The sequence below is a fragment of the Physcomitrium patens genome, chromosome 9, assembly GCF_059467195.1.
Source record: "Physcomitrium patens ecotype Gransden chromosome 9, ASM5946719v1, whole genome shotgun sequence".
Taxonomy (NCBI): Eukaryota; Viridiplantae; Streptophyta; class Bryopsida; order Funariales; family Funariaceae; genus Physcomitrium; species Physcomitrium patens.
Genome location: NC_143418.1, coordinates 17,529,541 through 17,551,610, shown reverse-complemented (window position 1 = coordinate 17,551,610; position 22,070 = coordinate 17,529,541). Strand labels below are relative to the sequence as shown.

The window sequence follows — 22,070 nt, the reverse complement described above, 5'->3', positions numbered from 1 at the left end:
CAAGTCGACCACGGCCAACCCCCACTTTGTCTCAGCAAATTCATTTTTCTGCAAGTTCTGAAGGAGGCAAAACTGACAAGAAAACTGTTAAACCGTGCAACCGAACCAGTTTGCCCGCCGAACCCACACAAAACTTCAACCAGGGACTGTTGGACTGGGGGCGGACACTACTGCTGGTGAAACACCAAGATCGTGGCTTTTCAAGGTCTTTTCATAATAGAACAGGCGTGTAGAGAAAAATCACTAGCAGGAGCAAATAATCATTGAGGAAAATGCTGTATTAGTTGCTTAAGGCAAGCATCCTGCGATTTTCTTACGTTTTTTACGACGAGCATCGCCCGTTTTTTTGTTGGAGGAATGAGAAATTGAAAAGAGAAGAAAGATACACTCCTCCTCAAAAAAATAAAAAATAAAAAATAAAAAACCTATAAGGTTAACTTTTGAAGTCAACACAATGGCAGTTGGCTGGTGTGTACTGTGAACCAAACTCTTTAGTGTTTCGCAGACTTGGTCAAAGGATCTTTGAAGTGGGAAGTGTGTTTTTTCACACGTTTTTCCAGAACCCACCTCCCACACCAGCGGAAGGAAAAAACTGCAACTAACGTTGAAAGGCAGGCTTCGGTGTATCCACACCTACTTCGACGTCGAGTCAACCTCGATGATCCTGCTAGAACTATTGTTCAAGCCCCATTTCGATAAATCATCCAGGATCTCAGTCAGTCCTCTCATCTTCCCATCTAGATCCTTCCTTGCACCGCCGATCGTGAGGCTGATCTGCTCGGATGGGGCCCGATCTAGACAATCTAGACGATTCCATCTGGCGTCGCCGGCTTGGAGCTTCGATCGGCGTCGAAGAGTGTTTCCGTGCCTGTCTAGATTGCCACCGCGCTTCATGCTCAACAGGACCCAACACCTGGCTTCACAACCCACACTCCACAATCTCTCTTTGAAGTTTTCAAAACGAAGTTGTCATTTTTGTTTTTGTCATGGCATCTGGTTGCTAGGATGAATGGTCACGAGAGTGTTGAAACCATTCTTCATGCGGTGATTCCACAAAAGTTCCATGTAGCAAGACAATGCTGCAAAAAACCACAACAACAACACCATGTTGCTGCAGTTGGTAAAAACCTTGAAGTTCAACATTCTGGATGTGTTGAGGACTGTGATTATCATTATATTATTTTTTTTTTGAAATGGGTAAGAATTGATCGAGTGGTGAAACTTCTCGTTATAAAAAATATATTTCCAATGGACTTTACCCCGAGGGATGTAGTTTCCTACATAATAATATGCATTATTGTCGTTCTGAACAAGAATTTAAAAACAAAAAAAGTCAAAAAAGTCAAAAAAACAAAAATGATATGGTCAAAGATATGTAAGTGAGATCGAACCATTTCGGAGGGATTGAAACTCAACATGCTTTAAGATGACAGTCTCATACAAAGATAATCAATTTTTGCTAAATTAGAGACTAAAAATTATATATAAAAGGTTAAAAAAATGATTTAGTTTCTAACTTCATCTGAACTCACCTTCAAAAGAAAAAAAAAAAGAAAAAAAAGAAAAAAAAATTGAAATTTTGTTAATCTTAAAATAAATACCTAATGAACTATTATAAATGTTGATTATTGAATTTTACATATTATCTGTTTAAATTCTAGATTTTATACGTATTATAAATATTACTAAGCCCTATATATTTTATTGTGGTTTTTAGAGTAAATTTTGAAGTCAGCTCCTTATTTACAGGCAGTATTATTACAATTCATTACACCACTTCTTACAATTGTTACTTTTTCTAGTTTAACACTACAAGCTTTTGTATTACAACCCTTAATTGTGTTATTATATATATATATATAATATCCTGTAGAAAAACTTGTTAAAATGTGTTATATTCACAATAAGTATAGTTTAATCTAATGTGAAAATTATACACAATAAATAAAATAATATTAATAATAATAAATACATGAGGTTTTCTGTTGTACATGGAATTTGAATATTTGAACAAAACTAATGAGATTGTGTTCCACAATTCGGATTGTAATTTTCAGATCATTAAACCATAAATTTGAATTGCACAATTTTGATTTTATTTTTCAGGTTTTGTGCACATATAAAATTGAAAAATGGAATCAAAATTGAGCGATTCAAATTAAGGTGCGTGGACAAATTGATGACAAGTTCAAAGGTGCAAAAATAAGTTTCGGTGGACAAGAGCACCAACACATGGACAATTATTTGCATGGAATAAGTCAAATATAAGTAAAAGTATCTTCAAAGACTCGGTAATATAATGTGTGTGTAGACTTTATAACAAACATGATATTTCCCACTAGTAATTTAACATTGTGTTCACTTTGAAATATCCACATCTGTTGTAAGAAGAAATTTAATTGGTTGTATGAATTCATTTGAGCTTACAAATATATTTGTAGCCTTAAATACCAACAAACATAACAGATTTACAATATCTAATCATGTGTATTGGGTAAGTTTATACCAACAAAAGGGATCTTTGTAGTGTAAGATAGATAGATATAAACACATTATTGTATTGAATTATAATATTTATTATGTGTTATGCAACATTTGTTTGTTGCATTCAATTGCATAGAGAGTGGTAAAAATTAAATCTGATGAAAACCATATATATATATATATATATATATATATATATTGTTATTGGCATATCTATTTAAACAAAACAACAAATCAGAAATCAATTATATATATACAAAACATTGCCTAAATTATCTTCCAACAGATCTCAAAAGGCCATATAGTATCTTAACCATAACCATTGGCAAGATTAAAGATGAAATACTCACAAGTATAGTATAAGAATTTAATATATTTTTTATTACCAATTAAAAGAAAAACCATATCCTAATCATAGAAATGATGAATAATGTAAAGGCCAAGAAATTAGCTTGCAATTATATATTGGTATTTTGTAAGGTTATTTGGTATTATCAATAAGTATTTTTGGTGCCAAAACCACTAAACTTATTTCGTTAACCATTTCTATTTTGGGGTCAATAATGGGCTAAATATAGGGTTTCTAAATACACCCAAAGCATAGAGGCATGTTTTTTTTGTCAATTTAAGTTGTGTGAAGGCCATGTGGAGTGTAACAATATTAATTAGGGCTGTAGTGCTGACAATTTTCTTTACGTATTTCTTTAAAAAATCATTTTATTGTGGATGACAAAGTTGGTAACATTGAATATCATTTGGAATCAGATTATTGAAATTAGAAGTACTATAATATTATGTTATGTAAAAAAACTGGTTTCTTACTGCATAATACTTTGGACGGTGCTTTGGACGGTGCTGAATGCGTAAGCGTTCACTTTATTCTTGATTTATCTGCTTCAGATTAAAGCCACTACTACTAAACACATAGTACCGATTCCATGTGTTTAGTAGTAGTGGCTTTAATCTGAAGCAGATAAATCAAGAATAATAATAATAATAACGACATATCTCACTACCTTGCCATTGTAAACAATAAGTTATTAATCTTCTCTTGTAAAAAGAATAGTTTTGTGCAAAATTTAATAAATTATTCAAAGATAAATCATTGTGATATGCTTAAAATATGTTATCAGTTGATTAATTAATTAATGAAGGTGCACAGTAACTCATGGAGACGGGATTGGGGGGGGGTGATGCCAGCTCACCCCAATGGTGAGGGTCTAGGTCACTTGCTTGGTCGAGGATTGCCACGTGAGCGTGCTGGGGAAGTCATCCATCCTCGAGCTCGAAAGATGAACGAGTTATCACGTCTTCATCCTCGCAATTCACATCCATCCAGCACTCGTCTGCCCACCCCCCTTTAGAGTGGATGAAGCTGTTCTGTTCCCATTCATTTTATGAGAGAAAGGACTGAAATCCACTAAAGTCAATCTGAAGTGCCCCTCTCTCTCGCTATGTATGTATGTATGTATGTATGTACATATATATATTATAACAAGCTCATGTATCCTCATTAAGAAAAATGAGTAAATAATAACGAATGTGTATAGTAGTGACCAATGCTTTGTTGAGGTACAAACCAGTGGGGGGGGGGACAAACTGGGCCCTTATTTATCCACAACACCCATCCATCTGGCTATCAAAAACCCCCTTTGACACCTGGCCACATGTCTGTCTCTGCTCCACTTTTGTTCAGGATAGGAGTTGAAAAAAATATTAAAAAACCATTCCTATTTTTATTTTTTTTTATTACTATGAATATTTTGCTCGACTTCAATATAAGAATTATTTGGTTTAGGGCCACAAAAAAGCTACAAAGTGGGTTGTAAAATATGCACATGTAAATGCCATTAATATCATCATTGTTACCTAATGCCATTTATCATTTATTATAGTTTGCGATATACATGGAGGTGGTTTCTGTTCATTGATTTCGGAAGGAGGTTAACCAGAAATTCCACACAGTTGGAACACGGTATGTAGCAACCAGTTAATGTGGAATGAACACATGAAGTTAAGACCATATATTGTAGAGTGTGAGACCGTGGAAGATGAGGAAATTGGAACGAACCCGTTTTGGCTATTTTGAACAAGCAATCGGGGTGGTGGTGTACGAGGAACGAATGGAAGGGAATGAATGAATGAATGAATGCAGGCCCAGTGAAACGGAACGAACGCTGAAGCTTGGACTGAACCCAAGTGTTATTGATATATAGGAGTCTCCAATGCACCCCTGGAATCGTTTAACGACATTCATCCCCCGGTGATGCACACAGGAAACACGGTGGTGGGGAGCAGCAAGAGTGTGGGCGACGACACAGTGGGAACGGCGAGGCTAGTGTGAGGTTGGATTGGGTTGGGTTTGGGGGGAGCATGTTCGGTGGGACCCGCGCAGACCCAGTTTGAATGGCAGGAGGAGCAGGGGTCTGACCCAGTATGCGCTCGCCCAGTCCGGGCACGGGAGATTGCTATTCTGCCGCCCCCCGCAAACACGCCCCGCGCCCGCCACTTGAACACACTTGAACAACAACATGGAATTGAAAGGAAGGAACCAAGGAACTATTCTTCTTCTTCTATGGCATGTTGCAAGCAACCAAGCAAGCAAAGCCGGGTGAGGAGCGGCGCAATGGGATTGGATCCGAGCCCGATGGTGGGCTGGGCCCGGTCATCGTCGTGACTGTGGGCCGGGTGTCGCTCCATTTCCGCAGGATGTTACGTGATCGCGGGGTCTCCAAATTACGGGTTCCACCACCTTCGCCGTTCCCGCCCCAGACAACCTCCGCAAATTCTAGCCCCGCCCTCCTCGCTCGTCCATCTTGATTTCCTGCGCCCGCCCGCCTGCCCGCAATCGTCCTGCCTACGCCGCCGTCGTCGTTCGTTCGTCCGTCTTCCCCTCGCAGATAGCGTCCCGCTCGCAGCTCGGATCAGGGTCTTTATCGTTTCTTTATCGTCGAGAAGCGGGTAGAGGAGCGGGGTAGACTTGATTGAGCACTCACTCACTCTAACAACGCGCGTGAGAGTCAGAGGAAGTCTTTTTCAATTGTGATTTCGCGTTGGTTGTGTTGGTGCTGTCTCCTCCTCCTCCTCGTCATCTCCTCTTCAGACGCACAGTCGAAGCTACACCCCCCCCCCCAATTACTGTGGTTGGCTGGCACCTAGGATCACGCACGCACGCTCTCTACCGGGTCTTCATCGACACTTTCATTTCTCCCAGGCTAGGAGAGGTTTTGTTCTTTGCTGTGGAAGTGTGCTGCTGCCGCTGCTCAGGGGAGGGGCTGCTGCTGTGAGTAGCAAGATTCGTTAGATTACGAACGAGGACGACGACGAGGAACACGAGGGGACGCTTTCTTGGTGATTGGGACGGGGGTTCAGAGAGCTTCGAGGTTGTGGATCTGTGCAGGGGCGCCTCGCTGAGTGTTCTTATCGTTCATCAAATCTCGTGGAGGCCATGCGATTGTGGATGAAGTGATCGGAGACAGGAGTTGCGTATGGCGCCGTCGTCCGTCATGGTGAGTGTGGCGTCCGTGACGAGTTTGAGTAGGGATTCGTTTTTATGAGAAAGGAATGATGCGATTTGGTGGCAGGTCGTATTTTAGGGTTGAATGCGGGTGAGGTAGTTGGTCGACGGTGCGGGCGTGTACAGAGCGGATCGGGCGCCTCTTCTCTTGCTGTGCAGGAAATGAATGGTGTCGTTTTGGTTTTCAGTTGTTGTTCTGGTATGCGATGTGAGTCGTCGTTTCGTCGTTGAAGGGCTACTTGATGGGACATTTTTGGTTTCCATTCTTTTGCTTCCGATCTGTTTATGTAGAGGGAGCGCTTGTTGACAGTAGAATTTCATGTTTGTGAGCCGCCCTCACTCGCCATGCCCGTGACCTAATGGATGCAACCCTGGCTGGTCTGGGCCTGCGTTTGGTTCCTGAAGTAAGTCCTGAGGGTTCGTATGGACCAGGAATACCTTCACGGAGCATACACCTAGGATTCACAATGCGGGTTTTTCATTCGGGTCGAATCGTAGATGCAAACGATTATGTTTCGTAGTAGAAATTATGGATGGCAGAGCATGCCGACTTGCTCAGTTCCCTAGCAGTACGTTTAATTTATAGCTTCCGTGCGCCGTACCACCTCCACCTTGAAATTGGCGCAGGGGAATGCTAGGTTGAAGAATACAGCATGAATGGCTGCAACTGATGGTCTCTTTTTCACGTTTCCGGGAGCTTACCTACTTAGATGCACTGGAGGTGCCCTGGGTAAACCAAGGAATGGAAACGCATTTAGCATTCGTGTTTATTGACAAAGTCTACGTAAGCCAATTTAGCAGCATGGATCTCCTTTCCCCTTATTGCGGAGCTTTACATGCAACTGTTCCTCGAACACCATTCCTAGACTGAGCTCAAATTATTAGGGTACTGCTAACAACGCAGTTCATCACCAGGGAACCACCTTTTCTCCACTGTCGGAGTGTAGTCCGTACGCGACGAGGTTTCATTGAGCTGTGCGGAATGTCAATCACCGTTTTTGAATACTTGGAATGTACAAGTTTATCAGTAAGCGAATATAGATCATTTATGTACGTGTCCAGTGTATCCAAAGTTTGAGGTGTAATTATTATTATTATTATTATTATTATTATTATTTTTATTTTTTTGTGCTGCTTTTTGTGCAGGCGACAGCAGGGAATGTAACGGTTGGGGCCCAAGTCTGGGTGGAGGACCCAGAGTTAGCTTGGTTAGAAGGAGAAGTAATAGATATTACTGGGAAAACAGCTAAAGTCCGCACCACCAAGGGAAATGAGGTAAATGCCTGCAGTCTGCCAATAGTATGGGGCTAGTGACCACGCATTCGAGAGATGATGAGAGCTTAAATCACATGGAGAATTTGAAATATTATAATGTTGGTGTCATGGAAAATCCTACTAAGTTTAATAGATGATCAAGGTAGGAGGTGTGTTCTGAAGTTGGACGTGCTTCTTAACTGGTGGTTTTGCTACCAGCTGTGATTCCATCAATCGGTTTAGTTGATATATAAGTTTTTTGAAGCCCATTTGCAATCTCTGGCGACATTATCCTACGCACTAGATTTACACCTCTCTCCGTATTTTAAGACGGTTCTTTTAGGGCTGAACCCTTGCGCAGGGTTTTCATCGTTTCATCACTTGAATAGAGTTTAATTTTTTGTTCATTAAAATATCTTAAATTTTAAACATAGCGCTTGGGCCCAATTGAACCTGCCATACGCACTCGCATGGGTTTCATATTTTAGATCCTTCATACATTCGAGAAACCGAGCAGTTTTAGGTCGGTTGGGGTGTGTCGAAACATGACAATTTTTTTCACATGTTTCTTTTGTCTCATCTTTCCATCTAGGAAGTCAGAGGCTACACTTACGGGCCTCTCCAGGTTTAAATAGCCAAAAGTGGTCCATTGTGTGATACCCTTGCCATCAGCAGAATACACGTTCCAAGGGATACTTAATGGGTTTGACGACGATAACGAGACTGTCCCTGGACGTTGCATGTTCGAGCTTTGCTACAACGAATAGTTACTGCGGAGTCTGAATGGTTTTCTCCAGCAGATGTATTGAGATGTTCCATGCGTCAACATGTTTCTCGTGGGATATGAATTGAATCCTTTATATGAAGATTCTTATATTCTTCCAGGTTTCATGACTTACATGAATGGTTCTGTTGTAGGTTACAACAAGCTTATCTAATGTTCATGCGAAGGATCCAGATGCTCAGCCTGGTGGTGTGGATGATATGACGAAGTTGGCTTATTTGCATGAGCCAGGAGTACTTTATAATCTTGCTAGTAGATATGAACTGGATGAGATTTATGTGAGTGTTTCAACTGACTCTGAACTGAATGTGTAAGCGCTTATTACGTTACATTACGTTGCTTGTTATCCTATTTAACCTTGAGAAGGTTTCCGAATCTGATTTCAAAGAATTTTTTCCGGCGATGGGTGGCAGACGTACACGGGGAATATCCTGATTGCGATTAATCCTTTTGCGAAGCTACCTCACTTGTACAATAGTCACATGATGGAGCAATATAGAGGGGCACCACTTGGAGAGTTAAGTCCTCATGTCTTCGCAGTGGCAGATGCGTCATACAGGTATATCTACCCCACCTTTACGGCCTAGTCTATCTAGATACATGTGGCGCCGTGCATGAAAAATTATGTGCCGATTCTCTGGTTTGTGACTTCTGTACATCTTATTAATTCCAGCATTGCAGCCAGTATCGGTAATATGCTATCTGGTATCAGAGTTGGTACATGTGGCCTACGTTTGACCCTTACAGTAGAGTGTCGCAGTGCTATGAATGACTTGCCTTTTACTGAACTCATGGAGGTAGCATTAACATAAAGAAAATGTGCCGTGTTTTTAGAGCCATGGTCACAGAGAAGAAGAGTCAATCTATATTGGTGAGTGGAGAGAGTGGAGCTGGAAAGACAGAGACAACAAAGTTAATTATGCAGTATTTGGCTTACATGGGTGGTCGAGCAAACACTGATGGGCGAACCGTAGAGCAGCAAGTTTTAGAGGTGAATCTCATTTTCTGCCTCTCCCGGATATGCGTCTTCCTGAGTATCGCATTAGTTCAAACAAGGACCATAATTGACATAGTAGCTATTCGTGGCAGTTAAGTTCTTCCCTCTCAAACACGTGCTCTCCCTATACAGTCGAAAATTAAAATAATAAAAATGTAATAAATTGCATGGATGCAGATGTAAGTTAAATGGAAGATTTAAGTAATGAAAGAAAAAGCCATTATTGGTTACATCTAGTGAAGATCCTTTAAATTGTGCTTAAAATGAGCTTGAGAAGGTTGAACCTTATCTCAGCAGATTCAAGAAAGGATAGATGAACGAAAATCCATTCAAGAAGAAATGCATAAAAATACATCAAACGTCTCGCTGACAGGTGAAAGGATCAGGTCCCCGCAGAAATGCCCAAAGGAGTCACCATTTGTTATCGAGAAAGTACACCAGTTATACACAGTTGAGGGCCTATCTGCACCTTACAATAATTTATATAAAGAATATAAGAATCACGGTAGTTCTGTCTACTTAAGCGATATGGAACAGTGGGTTATTGGTCATAAGACCCAGAGAGAACTATATGATATGTAGTTGGAATACCCAGCGAGGGGACTGGTAGTTCACTGCTCACTCAATGCTGTTTTGTTTGATTGATGTGTAGTCTAATCCACTTCTTGAAGCTTTTGGAAATGCGAAGACGGTTCGCAATGACAACTCAAGGTATGTGGATGTCTTAAGCATATGACTTGTGGCTGTACTTGAGCAGGGTTCTATAATATCATTTCATGTCAGTCATTGACATGTCTCTGTGGATTGTCTGGATATGTATAATCTAGTTGGTGCACTAATCTTTATTGTTGTGTGGACATCAGTCGATTCGGTAAATTCGTGGAGATTCAATTCGATAGAAGTGGTCGGATATCTGGTGCAGCTGTGCGTACATACCTTCTGGAAAGATCTCGAGTTGTCCAAATTGCGGATCCTGAGCGAAATTACCACTGCTTCTACCAGTTGTGTGCATCTCCTGAGGTATAATTTTTTCCTCTAGATTGATATTGACGAGAAATTGTCTGTGACGTTAGTAGTGGATATCATGCCAGCATAATGTAGTATCCGCTCTCCTTTGTGTAATTTATCTTATGTTATTCTTTTAACACATACTCAGTTGTAGAGACATCTTCTATCAAACATGATTTTTGCGACTGATGTTCGTAAGGCGATGTAGTTCTTAGTTGCTGCAATACTGGACAGGATAACTGAGCCATTTTGCTTTATTTTATGAAGGACGAAATAATCTGATCTGTTTGTGAATGGTGATTTTGGATTTCATCATAGGACTGTGAAAGATATAAGCTGGGGGACGCGAGAAGTTTCCATTATTTGAACCAAAGTGACTGTTTTGAGCTGAATGGTACCACCAATGGTCGGGAATATGTCAAAACACGCAGGGCTATGGACGTCGTGGGTATCAACCCTGAGGAGCAGGTATGATGGTCTCCTAGTACTACATTCTACTAAGCAGTTCTTGGAAGTGTAGCAGAATGTTGTATTCTACCCGAGTTTCTTTAGATTATGGATTATGATTCGGTAATTTTCTATCTTTCGTGCCGATTCTGACATTCATGACGTTTTATCATCCTACTGACATGAGTTTTCTTTTATATTGGATTAACAGGAAGCGATATTCCGAGTGGTTGCGTCAGTGCTGCACCTGGGAAATATTGAATTTGTCGCTGGATCAGATTCTGATTCATCAAAGCTTAAAGACGATCAGTCCAAGTTCCATCTAGAGGCTGCTGCAGAGCTTCTTCAGTGAGTTTCATGTTCCAATCTTTTCTTCTCCATTAGTAGCCATCTGAGGCTTTCTCAAAGTCATAATGCAATTTGCATCTCTTGTGTTTGTGATGAGACCTCTTAATTCCAGGTTTCTTGTGACACCATGTCTTTTTTATTACGACTTAGCTTGATCTTGTCACTAAGTTCCGAGTCTTGGTTTAATTGTTTCTGATAGATGTGAATCGAAGGGGCTGTTGGACTCTTTGTGCACTCGAGTTCTCGTTACACGTGATGGCAACATCACAATGACTTTAAATCAGGATCAGGCCACCACCAACCGTGATACTTTGGCGAAGACGATCTACTCTCGTCTGTTTGACTGGTACAACTTTGATTAATCATTTTTTAAACAACTTGGATTTACTCTTTGATAGTCTTTGATTTCCAGATCAATCCTTAGCTTGTAACACTGTGAGGGAACTCTGATGGTGAATACTTAACAGTCCCCTTATCACTTTGTACAAGGCTGGTTGACAAGGTAAACAGATCCATCGGTCAAGATCCAGATTCACCATACTTGGTTGGAGTGTTAGATATCTACGGCTTTGAAAGCTTCAAGTTCAACAGGTAGATTCCAGCCTTATTTTGTTGATATCTTCGATAGCTTCCGGTATGTTTCTCGTTTAGTCAATCATGATCTAATAGCTGAGGCTAAGAGCTTCTACAGCCAGTGTGCAAATTCATCTACTAAAAAATTTCTACAGATTGTTCACTATATCTTCGAACCTTTATATCTCCTCCATCTTCTGCATCTGACATACTTAATTGAATGTAATAGTTTTGAGCAGTTCTGCATTAATCTGGCTAATGAGAAGCTTCAGCAGCATTTCAATCAGGTTCTGATTATACAATTTAATGTGTATCCTTGGGTTTAATACTTCTGTGTACAATTTTGTCTCTGAAGCACGTTTCTGCTGCATTATTGACTTCTTTTCCTGGTTGCTCATCATTCTGAAAGGTTGTTTTTAATTTTAATCAGTTCATTAGAATATTAATTTAAAACAGTGGTTTGCTTACAAAATTAATTGGTCATCTTTCAGCACGTCTTCAAGATGGAGCAAGAAGAGTACACCAAGGAGGCCATTAACTGGAGCTACATTGAGTTTGTTGACAACCAAGATGTTCTGGATCTCATTGAGAAGGTTTCTCTAGGCATATCCGTTACTAAATGAAACAACTAATTTGTTTAACCACTTCTTTTAATTCTTCGAATATATTTTATGTTTGAAATAATATGGAACTATATGTATATGAAGACCTCCTTATCTTTCTTCCATGTCAATTTGTGACACAGAAGCCTTCTGGCATCATTGCTCTTCTTGATGAAGCCTGGTATGCATCTCATTGCCTTACTTTTCATTACTTTTGTCTAACTGTTTGTTGAGTGTTAAGTGTTCATCGAAGAATGCCAGAGTTAACCAGGGATTTCAGGATTTTAAGTCGGAATTTTACTTTTTCAGCATGTTTCCCAAGTCAACAAATGAGACTTTCGCAACGAAGCTGTTTCAGCAGTATAGAAATCACAAGCGGTTGTCCAAGCCTAAACTATCTCGGACTGACTTCACAATCAATCACTACGCCGGAGATGTAAACGCCTACTCATGCGCTATTCCGTTACAATTTCCTTGCTAACGTAGTTTCCTGCTTGGTGCAAGTGCCTTTCAAATTGTTGAAGCTCAACTGATCAAGTGTGATACCAACTGTCTTCTTACTACTTAGCGGTCTTCTCCGTAAGGCAATATGCTGCTGGGCTCTGAAATGTTGTCTGTTTTGTTTTCCCAGGTTACGTATCAGACTGACTTGTTCCTGGATAAGAACAAAGATTATGTCGTTGCCGAACATCAGTCATTGTTGGGTTCTTCTAGATGCCCCTTCGTTGCAAGCCTCTTCCCCAGCTCTCCCGAACAAGGCTCTAAATCCTCGTACAAGTTTACTTCAATCGGCGCTCGTTTCAAGGTTAGAATTGTCGAAGAGAATCCGTTGGTTTGGATGCTTAGTAATTTCTTGTATTGTGATATGGTGCTTACTTCAACCTGTGGTTAATGGAAATGCGGATATATTTCTAAAAAATCCTAATTTTTACAGTAATTTATTGAAACGAAGGTTCACTAGTATTATACTTTTGCCGCTTCACGTGTGACCTGTATACGTAGCTGCTAGCACCTCTGGCTAAAATGTACTAATTATAAATTAATTGTGCAGCAACAATTGGGAGCTTTAATGGAAACCTTGAATACGACGGAACCTCACTATATTCGATGTGTGAAACCTAACATGGTGCACAAGCCTGGTCGATTTGAAAATCAGAATGTCATCCAGCAGCTTCGATGTGGAGTACGTGCGCTCACCTTTCTAGTAGATTTCCTGGTTTGGCTTTTGGGTTAATTTTATGCAGAGTTTGTTTTATATGTAATGCGCATTTAATGATGTCGTTATATGGGGGTGGGATTGGCTTAAACAGGGAGTGTTGGAGGCTATTCGAATTAGTTGTGCGGGATATCCAACACGCCGGACATTTTATGAGTTTCTTGATCGTTTCGGGATGCTGGCACCGGAGGTCCTCGAGGGCAAGTACGTACCTTCGTCACCTCACCCATCTCACTACCATCAGTAGTTGTATCACATTTCTAGTGTGTCAACATGCATCATACACGGTGTTTGATTCCCGGCAATTGTAATGTGTGTACTCGAAAGCTTTTAGACATTGAAGGTCTTTATGTGAGCGTGGCATACGAAGGACGCATTGAATTTCATGCCATCTATATCTGGGGCTGAATTGGGAACATCGAAGGATAATGTGTTCTGATGCAATTTTACTTGATTGTGCTTAGTTACGACGAGAAGGCGGCAACCGAACAGCTTTTGAGGAAAATGGATCTGCAGAACTATCAGGTAACCTTTCATTCACTGTTAATGGTGTGAGAACTTTAAGTTGTGAGCTTCACAAGGATGATGTTTGGCTACAAAGTCTTCAAGGTATCTTTTAACTGATTTCGCTGTGTGTATGAACTCGTTTGGTTTCAGTTGGGCCAAACCAAGGTGTTCTTGCGATCTGGGCAAATGGCTGAACTTGATGGTAAGAGAGCTGAGATGTTGAGTAACGCAGCGAAGACGATTCAAAGACAAGTCCGAACCTGGCTGGCGAGAAGACATTTGATTGCCATGCGAAGGGCTGCAATTACAATCCAGAGATATTGGCGAGGTACGTATCCAAGCGCGAGGTGCAGTAGAATTTGTGTACTTTGAAATTTGTTCGGATCTTTTTTTATCATTTAAAAAGAAGTAGCTTTCTGAGTATTTTATGACTTTTGTGCTTCAATGCAGGTTGCCTTGCTCGCAAGCGGTATGAGAGATTGCGTCAGGAAGCCGCTGCAATAATGATTCAAAAGAACGTTCGGATGTGGCTTGCTCGAAAGAAGTTCCTTCGAATCAAGGAGGCTGTTATCCGGGCACAATCTGGATTCCGAGGAATGAAATCTCGCAAGGATGCACGATTTATAAGACAAACGAAAGCTGCTACTCTTATTCAGGTAAAATGATTCTCTGCTTGTAGTGTATCGCATTCTGTGGCTTAGAGAATACTGGATTGAATGGTGTAACTAGAACTGCTAGGCATTTTGACTCTATCACCTAATGCTTTTAATCTTGGATCGAAAATGCTTTGACTGATCTCTTTCTACCTTGCATAGGCTCATTGGCGTGGATACAAAGCAAGATCCGAATATAAAAAGTGTCGCAAAAGTGCTATCACAATTCAATGTGCTTGGAGGGGGAGGGTTGCCAGAAATGAGCTCAAGAAGCTTAAAGCTGTAAGTATCTTAGTGCATTGGCCGTGGTTTCTTATCGTGCATTAAGCTGTGCTATGGAAAAACCTGTTGGTTCGTTTATGTCGGTGCGGTAACCTGTTCTGTTTGAAGTCAACTGTATTGGTGTACTTGTTGCTTTTGTTGAAGCGTTCGGGTACTGTGTTCTTTCGTTCATTTGCTGCTCTTTTGTTGACTCCTTAACAGCTTAAACACTATTTGGAATCGATCCCTTTAATGTCTATCATGATCTCTTTTAAACAATTGCAGCAAGCTAATCGAATCATTTTTTTACTTGTTTTGTGACTTTCGTAGGCCGCAAAAGAAACCGGAGCTCTACAAGAAGCAAAAACGAAGTTGGAGAAGAGATGTGAAGAGCTTACGTGGCGCCTGCAGCTCGAGAAGCGCATGCGGGTATGATCATCTACACTTTTGAGTAAATTTCTGCATATTTGTGCCAATGTCAATGTGGTTTTTTGCTGTTAAACTACTTAAACTAAGTTTTCTATTTGGACACGTTTTTACTTTTGTTGTGCTATTTAATTTGTTTCGTCCAATTTTAAACTTAATTTAAAATTTCGATTCACGCATTTTTGTTCGTGTCGCAACATGTTTTTGACTTAAGGGCTGAAGTACTCGGTGATCGTTAAGTTTATACGTTCTAATCAATCCGCAAAGCTCTTCGTAATTTGTTTTTATGATTGTTATGCAGACGGACATGGAAGAAGCCAAAAACCAGGAAATTGCGAAGTTACGAGAGAAATTCGAAGAGGAACAAAAGCAAGCGCAGGAAGCTAAAACTCATCTGACTAAGGAGCTTGAAGTCAATAAGTTAGCTCTTGGTCAAGCCGCTCAAGTCATAAAGGAAGTGCCACCTGTAGAAGTCTTCGATGCTAAAGTGGAGAAACTAACCAAAGAAAACGAAGAATTGCAGGTTTGCGTGTTATTTCTTTCATCGTTATCTTTGTGTTGTTAGACTAGTTCATTTGCATCATGGTCCCCATGGGTACAAAGTTCTGATCTTTGCGGATTTATACAAGCAGAGCCCTAATTTGCTATTTGTGCAGGCTCTCTTGGCGGATCTGAAGAAAAAAGCAGCCGAGGCTGAAGAGCAGTTTGCTCAAGCTAAAAAAGAAAGCGATGAGAGACTCAAGAGAGCAGAGCAAGCCGAGGCCAAGATCACCGAAACACAGGAAGCGCTACAGAGGTATCTCCTACCCTGGGATTGTTGGTTTTGGCTTCATACCACCATAGGGCCCAAGATTATCTTATTTTCATATTTCTCCGGGTACGGTTTTAGATTATGATATGGCTGCTCTTCAACTTTTATGAGATTTTACCTTAGTGTGTGTAGACAACTTATATTTATGCCTGTTATGGTTCAGTTTGCAAGAGAAGCTTTCGAACATGGAGTCCGAGAATCAAGTCCTTCGCCAACAAACGCTCGTATTGTCACCGACCAAGGGTTTGTCGAATCGATTCAAAAGCACCGTGTTCCAGGTAAGATTTTTTGATAGAAAGATATTTTTATTTTCCAATGTGGACCTTTGATTTTCATAATTTAATTTATTTTGAGTGTTTGCATACCCAACATCTTCGACACTCTTTCAGTTTTTCCATTATTAATGTGTTAAACTAAGTGGCATGATGTTCAATCACTATTATATTGATGTTTTATCTGTTTCTACTAAATTTTCAGAGGACTCCAGACAACGGTTATCTTGCCAATAACGAACACAGAGAGGCTCGCTCAGTACCGGTGAGTAGTTGTTATTCGACAGATTGTTTATTCATGCTGCGTAGACGCTTTTGAATACGCTTTGGGAATTTCTTTAAATTTTTTATTGCATGGCTCCCTGACATGTAAGCCTGCATATTTTTTCCTTCACCTTTGAACTGATTGTTACCTCTTCGTGAGGCGAAGAATTAGATGAATATTATTGATAAGTTTAGGAGTAGGCGATTGATTGAAGGCAATTCTGTGTTGCAGGAATCGCCAAATACAGCTCAAATTGAGAGAGAGCACAGTGAGGCTGAGCAGAGGCGTCAAAAGTTGTTGATCGACAGACAGCAGGTAGGATTTATCTGGTTACTCGTTTGCAGGTATAGATATGATGAAGTATGACGTCAAATGTAGGCTCTTATGGATGCTAACAACAGTGGAACTATGTCTTGAATGTGTTTTAGTTCCATTTGGTTTTCTGTATTGAGTTTATTTTGTGCACAACAGAGTACCAGCATTTGGGTTTTTAACAGTACTAATAAAACATAAAACTAATTCAGTACTGACCCCATTTTAATCTTTTTCTTTCAGGAGAATCAAGACTCTTTGCTGCAATGTGTCATGCAAGATGTCGGCTTTAACAATGACCGACCTATTGCTGCTTGCATTCTGTACAAGTCCTTGCTCCAATGGCGGTCCTTTGAGGCTGAGAGGACTAATGTGTTTGACCGAATCATCCAAACAATCGGAACTGCTATTGAAGTGAGTTAACTTTCCAGAATGAAGATTTATCCAAAATTCTTAGCACCTTGAGCAGTTCATTGGTTGACGCATTGTACTCATCTTGACATTAGATCATGCCCTGTTCTCACCATTTGCTGGCATTTTCTACATTTGCTGTTCCTCTTTTTTTTGGTTTGAAGCTGTTAATGTGCCTTCAATGAATTTCTCTAATTATACAACAAATTATACCTGGCCCTTACATTGATGTGAGCTAGTTTATGGACATTGAGCAGTAGGTGGTAACAAAAATGAATATTGATCTCGTGCAGAGCCAAGACAACAACGATGTTCTCGCCTATTGGCTATCCAACACCTCTACTCTGCTATTTCTATTGCAAAGAACCCTTAAAGCCAGCGGAGCTGCTGGAGGTGCTCCTCAAAGACGGCGCTCCAATTCTGTGACTTTGTTTGGCAGAATGACTCAAGTAAGTGATTACATTTTGTGCGGCCGACCCACTCAAATTCATTTCTGTATTGAAGAGTGTGTTCTGCAATTAAGATTAAATTCCGGAGACTATTCTACATATACTTTGTTGTCGGTATCACGAGATTCTGACCAATATTTGGGCTATCAGGGTTTCCGTCAGTCTCCTCAACCAGGTGCTGTCACATTTGGAAATGGAGGTATCATGGGCGGGTTAGAAATGGCGCGGCAAGTAGAAGCCAAATATCCTGCTCTGCTTTTCAAGCAGCAACTCACTGCATATGTGGAGAAAATTTATGGCATGGTCCGTGACAATCTGAAGAAAGAGATTTCACCTCTGCTTGGGCTCTGTATCCAGGTATGATCCACTTTCTCATGTAGACATTCTTTGTTTCTGAAATGTCTCAATAATTTGGCGTAGACCATTCATTGTTGTAATTTGGAACCCTAACTTAGAATGAGCTAAACAAATTCAATTTTTATCTGCTTTCCGTTTTTCTTAGTTGGACGATTGGACGTGATACTGGTGGAATTTGTTTAAAATATCTGGCAGGCACCAAGGACCTCAAGGGCAAGTCTCGGGAAGGTTTCAAGGTCACCAAGCTCTAATGTCAGTGCACAGCAGACACTCAGCAGCCACTGGCACAGTATTATCTCCAGCCTCAGTTCGTTGCTGAGCACTATGCGTGCCAATCATGTGAGCCTCCTAATTTGCAACTATTTTCTGTTGAGTTTCTTGTTTTATAACATGATACGGAGCTCAATTCATATTGAAGCTGAACAAAGTGAAATTCATCAAGTCTATCCTGCTCTAAATTCGCGAATCTTGTTTTCAGGTTCCGCCCTTCCTTGTTCGCAAGCTCTTCACTCAGATCTTTTCGTTCATCAATGTTCAGCTGTTCAACAGGTCAGACCTTTCCATGAGTTTTGATGATATGTCAAATTGTTCTGGATTCAATCTCTTATGCCAACCGTATTTTTTCTAATTGTTGGCGTGAACTTTTGGATACCGTATTCATCACATCTTGAATACTTGTGTGTTCTAGTTCCCGATCTTCGTTTACATGGCATTGTTTGGCTTTATTACTGAGTTTGTGAATTTGTGGATCCAATGCAGTTTGCTGCTGAGACGTGAGTGTTGCTCATTTAGCAACGGAGAGTATGTGAAAGCTGGACTTGCAGAACTAGAGCACTGGATTTATGAAGCTGGGGAGGAGGTATATCCTCATTACTTCGAACTCTAGCTTAGAATTTGTTTTTACCAGTTCACGGTTGACTCTAATGGATGAAAAGATGTTGCTGTTGGACTTTCGTTTGTTGTCTCTGCAGAATCTTTCGCTTATGAAACTTGTCCTGTGTGCAGTATGCTGGAGCGTCATGGGATGAGCTCAAGTATATCCGACAAGCAGTTGGATTTTTGGTAAGCACTTTCAATCTGTTACTTAAGCTTTTAATTAATCTGAAAAAGTGTAATTATTGAATTTCTTCTTCATTGCCCACATTGGTGACTTCATTTCGAAGTTCTTATAAAATCGCGTGTGTTTCCTACCTTTTCCTGCTTTTCCTGAGTTTAATCATCTGTAATAGCCTAAAATGAAATGTTAACGATTGAAAATGTGTCACTGCAGGTCATTCATCAAAAGCCAAAGAAGTCGCTTGATGAGATCACTCATGATCTCTGTCCGGTAAGTATATCTCAGCAGTAGAACACGTAGTGTAAAGCTATCAAACTCATGTTGAGCGCTTTTTGTGATCAATGATTCAATTTATCTATTACAGTACAGCGTTGTTTCTTACTAAAGCCATTATTTGTTTCTTCAGGTGTTGAGTGTCCAGCAGCTATATCGTATTAGTACTATGTACTGGGATGACAAGTACGGCACCCACAGCGTCTCACCAGAGGTAAATTGTTTTTGTTTTTCATGCTGGATTATCGCACCTTATCTAAGCTTGAGCAATGACATTAATATTATTTGATTGTATACTCACCGTTTTGGTTCACTTTTGTATCTACACAGGTGATTGCTAACATGAGAGTTCTAATGACTGAGGATTCAAACAGTGCTGTCAGCAACTCCTTCCTATTAGATGACGACTCAAGGTATGACCAAGAGCTCTACTGTATAGTCTATTTTGAGTCTTTTAAGTTACAATATGAAAGAATAATTACCGTTTTCTTGGAATTCCACGAATGCTACCTTCGCATTCTGAGTTCAACTTTTCTCTCTAATGTTGAGTACTAAAATCAACTTTGGTTTGTCGCAGTATTCCATTCTCTGTAGACGATATTTCTAAGTCAATGCCCGAGGTTGACATGGCTGAAGTTGAACCACCACCTTTGTTGAAGGATAACCCTGCCTTTCACTTTCTAATGCCACAACCAGATTCTTAGTTTACTTGTATCTTCAGTAGACTCAAAATTACTGATTAAAGATTGTAGTTAGAAATAGTTTAGAGCATATGTTGCATGGACTGTGACTGTCCACCATCTGTAATTTTCATCCTGATAGCATTTTCCCCGTGGCCATGGAGCAGTTATTTGCTCGACACTGGGCTTACTCAACAGTTGTAGGAAGATTATGTGCTGGGTGAGCTATATTTTGCGTTTTCATTTGCCGAGTTTCCCATATTCAGATTCTTTCAGTGAGTAAGCAGTATATTAAGACCAAAACTGTCACTGAATTGTCACTTATTTACCACTTTTTCAAATTAATATGAAAGCATGCGTTGTAAATTCTTATGTCTCTTTTCATTTCTCTACTTTGTTCAATGTTAAGATTTCTGATAATAACAGATCTTTGCCCTTGTTGAAAATTGTTCATCTGATGGTTAACTGCTTACTCTGTTCACCCAGCTTAACCTGCTTCAACTGTTGTGCTTGTATTATTTCCTACTGCTGCTTTTTTCTAACCAAATTAGGGGTACTTGAGTGGTTTATCTCTAATATTTTGGTCACTAAAAATGAGTAGCTGGATGCACATTATTTGGTGGCAGACAAGTATGAATGGAGTTCCGCACTTGAATCTTGACAACTATTGTGGAAATTATACATTATAGTTTTGTTGGGGGTGTGCCTGTAAATTCTACTTGAATGAAAATTTCAAAGTACTGAGAGGATGTAACCTTAAGAAAAACTTGACTTGTAGAAATGTTCAAATTTCTGATCTTGTTCTATTAAACTTCCCTTGTATATGTATCTTTGGCTCCTTTTTACTTGTAGTTCTTAGATTTGTTGGATTCACTCGTACTTGCTTCTTCTAATTATACAACTTCTTTGCATAAACATTGGACCTCAATGTTGATTTTTTCTATGAGTGAAGAAATAGTGCTTTCATGGTTGAGATTGCTAATCTATGAGATTTTTTCTTCCAAAGTATTAAAAAGCTTGTGAAGATTTGCAATAGTTATAAATCTATACCCACTTATGCTAAGCATAGTAAATATATATATATATATATATATATATATTCTTTTATTTCAATAATAGATAATGCCAACAAATACACAAGTCAACTTAGATGAGGATAATTTGCAACCTCTAGTACTAAATATAAACTCTTACAAAGAACGATAGTCAACTCTATTTAAAAAAAGTCATTGTCAAAAAACAAAAAACAATATTATTTTAAATGTGAGCAGTCTGCAATTTCTTAAAACTTAACCATACATCTTAAAAAATAGGATAATATACTCACTTTTTAAACAAAACAACTATAAAAAGTTAATAGTCTTATCAAATTGTCAAAGACATAAATCACAAAAAAACTTAAAAGATAGTATACTCATTTGTAAATGAAGAAAAGAGAAATTACAATAAAAGAAATGGTTATAAGATAGAAATGTACTAGTAGGACTATTGTCATATTCAAAGAGACTAAGAAGTCTTTAATTAAGATTGAAAATACAAAAAAGATGTTGACTTGATTGAGGATGGCTCCAATCTTGCCTTAACATATAACAACTATGAAGGTCTTGTAGAAACTGCTTAAGGACCATAAGACTTGTGGTCCAAGTCCTTAATTGTAGGTCACTTCCAACGTGACTTTCTAAAAGTGAGTGACTTGTAATACAAGTTTCAATAGCTACATTACATGTTTACAAAACTCTAAGTATCTAATCTGCATCAAAGAAACTTCCTTGAAACTTTTTAAGAAAAGATATAATCTTTCCTACATGTTTCTACTTCTAATTACTACTATTTACTTGAGTAATACGGATAGCCATTACACAAGATCAAAATGTGGTCCTTACATGTTGATTCTTAGAAATGGAGTTATTTTAGAAGTCACTCCTTGAACAAATTAGGATCTAGTCCAAGGTCATTAGGTTCAGCTAATGGATGAACCCAACAAACTTAATTGCCGTCTCCATGAATTGCCTCCATCTGGTTGTCCTTTCAAATGTGCCCTCTACTGCCCAGATGGCCTACCATTTTTGGGAGTATAATATCCTTTTATTTATTTAATTATTTTCA

The 22,070-nt window shown here is 39.5% G+C and overlaps 1 protein-coding gene across 2 annotated transcripts; it reads left to right on the top strand.

Annotated features, from left to right (window-relative positions):
* Positions 1 to 5,309: 5,309 nt before the first annotated feature.
* On the top strand, positions 5,310 to 20,330 carry LOC112286931 (myosin-9). Of its 2 annotated transcripts, none has more exons than XM_024529353.3 (39): positions 5,310 to 5,993; positions 7,148 to 7,276; positions 8,174 to 8,317; positions 8,453 to 8,598; positions 8,874 to 9,030; positions 9,689 to 9,747; positions 9,900 to 10,056; positions 10,363 to 10,512; positions 10,703 to 10,839; positions 11,039 to 11,185; positions 11,329 to 11,430; positions 11,642 to 11,699; positions 11,904 to 12,005; positions 12,158 to 12,195; positions 12,324 to 12,450; positions 12,646 to 12,819; positions 13,066 to 13,197; positions 13,325 to 13,434; positions 13,695 to 13,755; positions 13,888 to 14,065; positions 14,188 to 14,393; positions 14,553 to 14,672; positions 14,982 to 15,080; positions 15,379 to 15,600; positions 15,734 to 15,873; positions 16,052 to 16,166; positions 16,366 to 16,425; positions 16,657 to 16,740; positions 16,981 to 17,151; positions 17,442 to 17,597; positions 17,748 to 17,954; positions 18,150 to 18,293; positions 18,433 to 18,503; positions 18,714 to 18,813; positions 18,960 to 19,016; positions 19,225 to 19,281; positions 19,418 to 19,498; positions 19,615 to 19,697; positions 19,862 to 20,330. In XM_024529353.3, the coding sequence occupies exons 1-39, from the start codon at positions 5,973 to 5,975 to the stop codon at positions 19,986 to 19,988; spliced, it is 4,629 nt and encodes a 1,542-aa protein (XP_024385121.1). In that variant the 5' UTR covers positions 5,310 to 5,972; the 3' UTR covers positions 19,989 to 20,330. The 2 variants fall into 2 exon arrangements, with proteins under 2 accessions (XP_024385121.1, XP_024385122.1); XM_024529354.3 differs by having other exon boundaries at positions 5,528 to 5,993; positions 12,161 to 12,195.
* Positions 20,331 to 22,070: the final 1,740 nt, after the last annotated feature.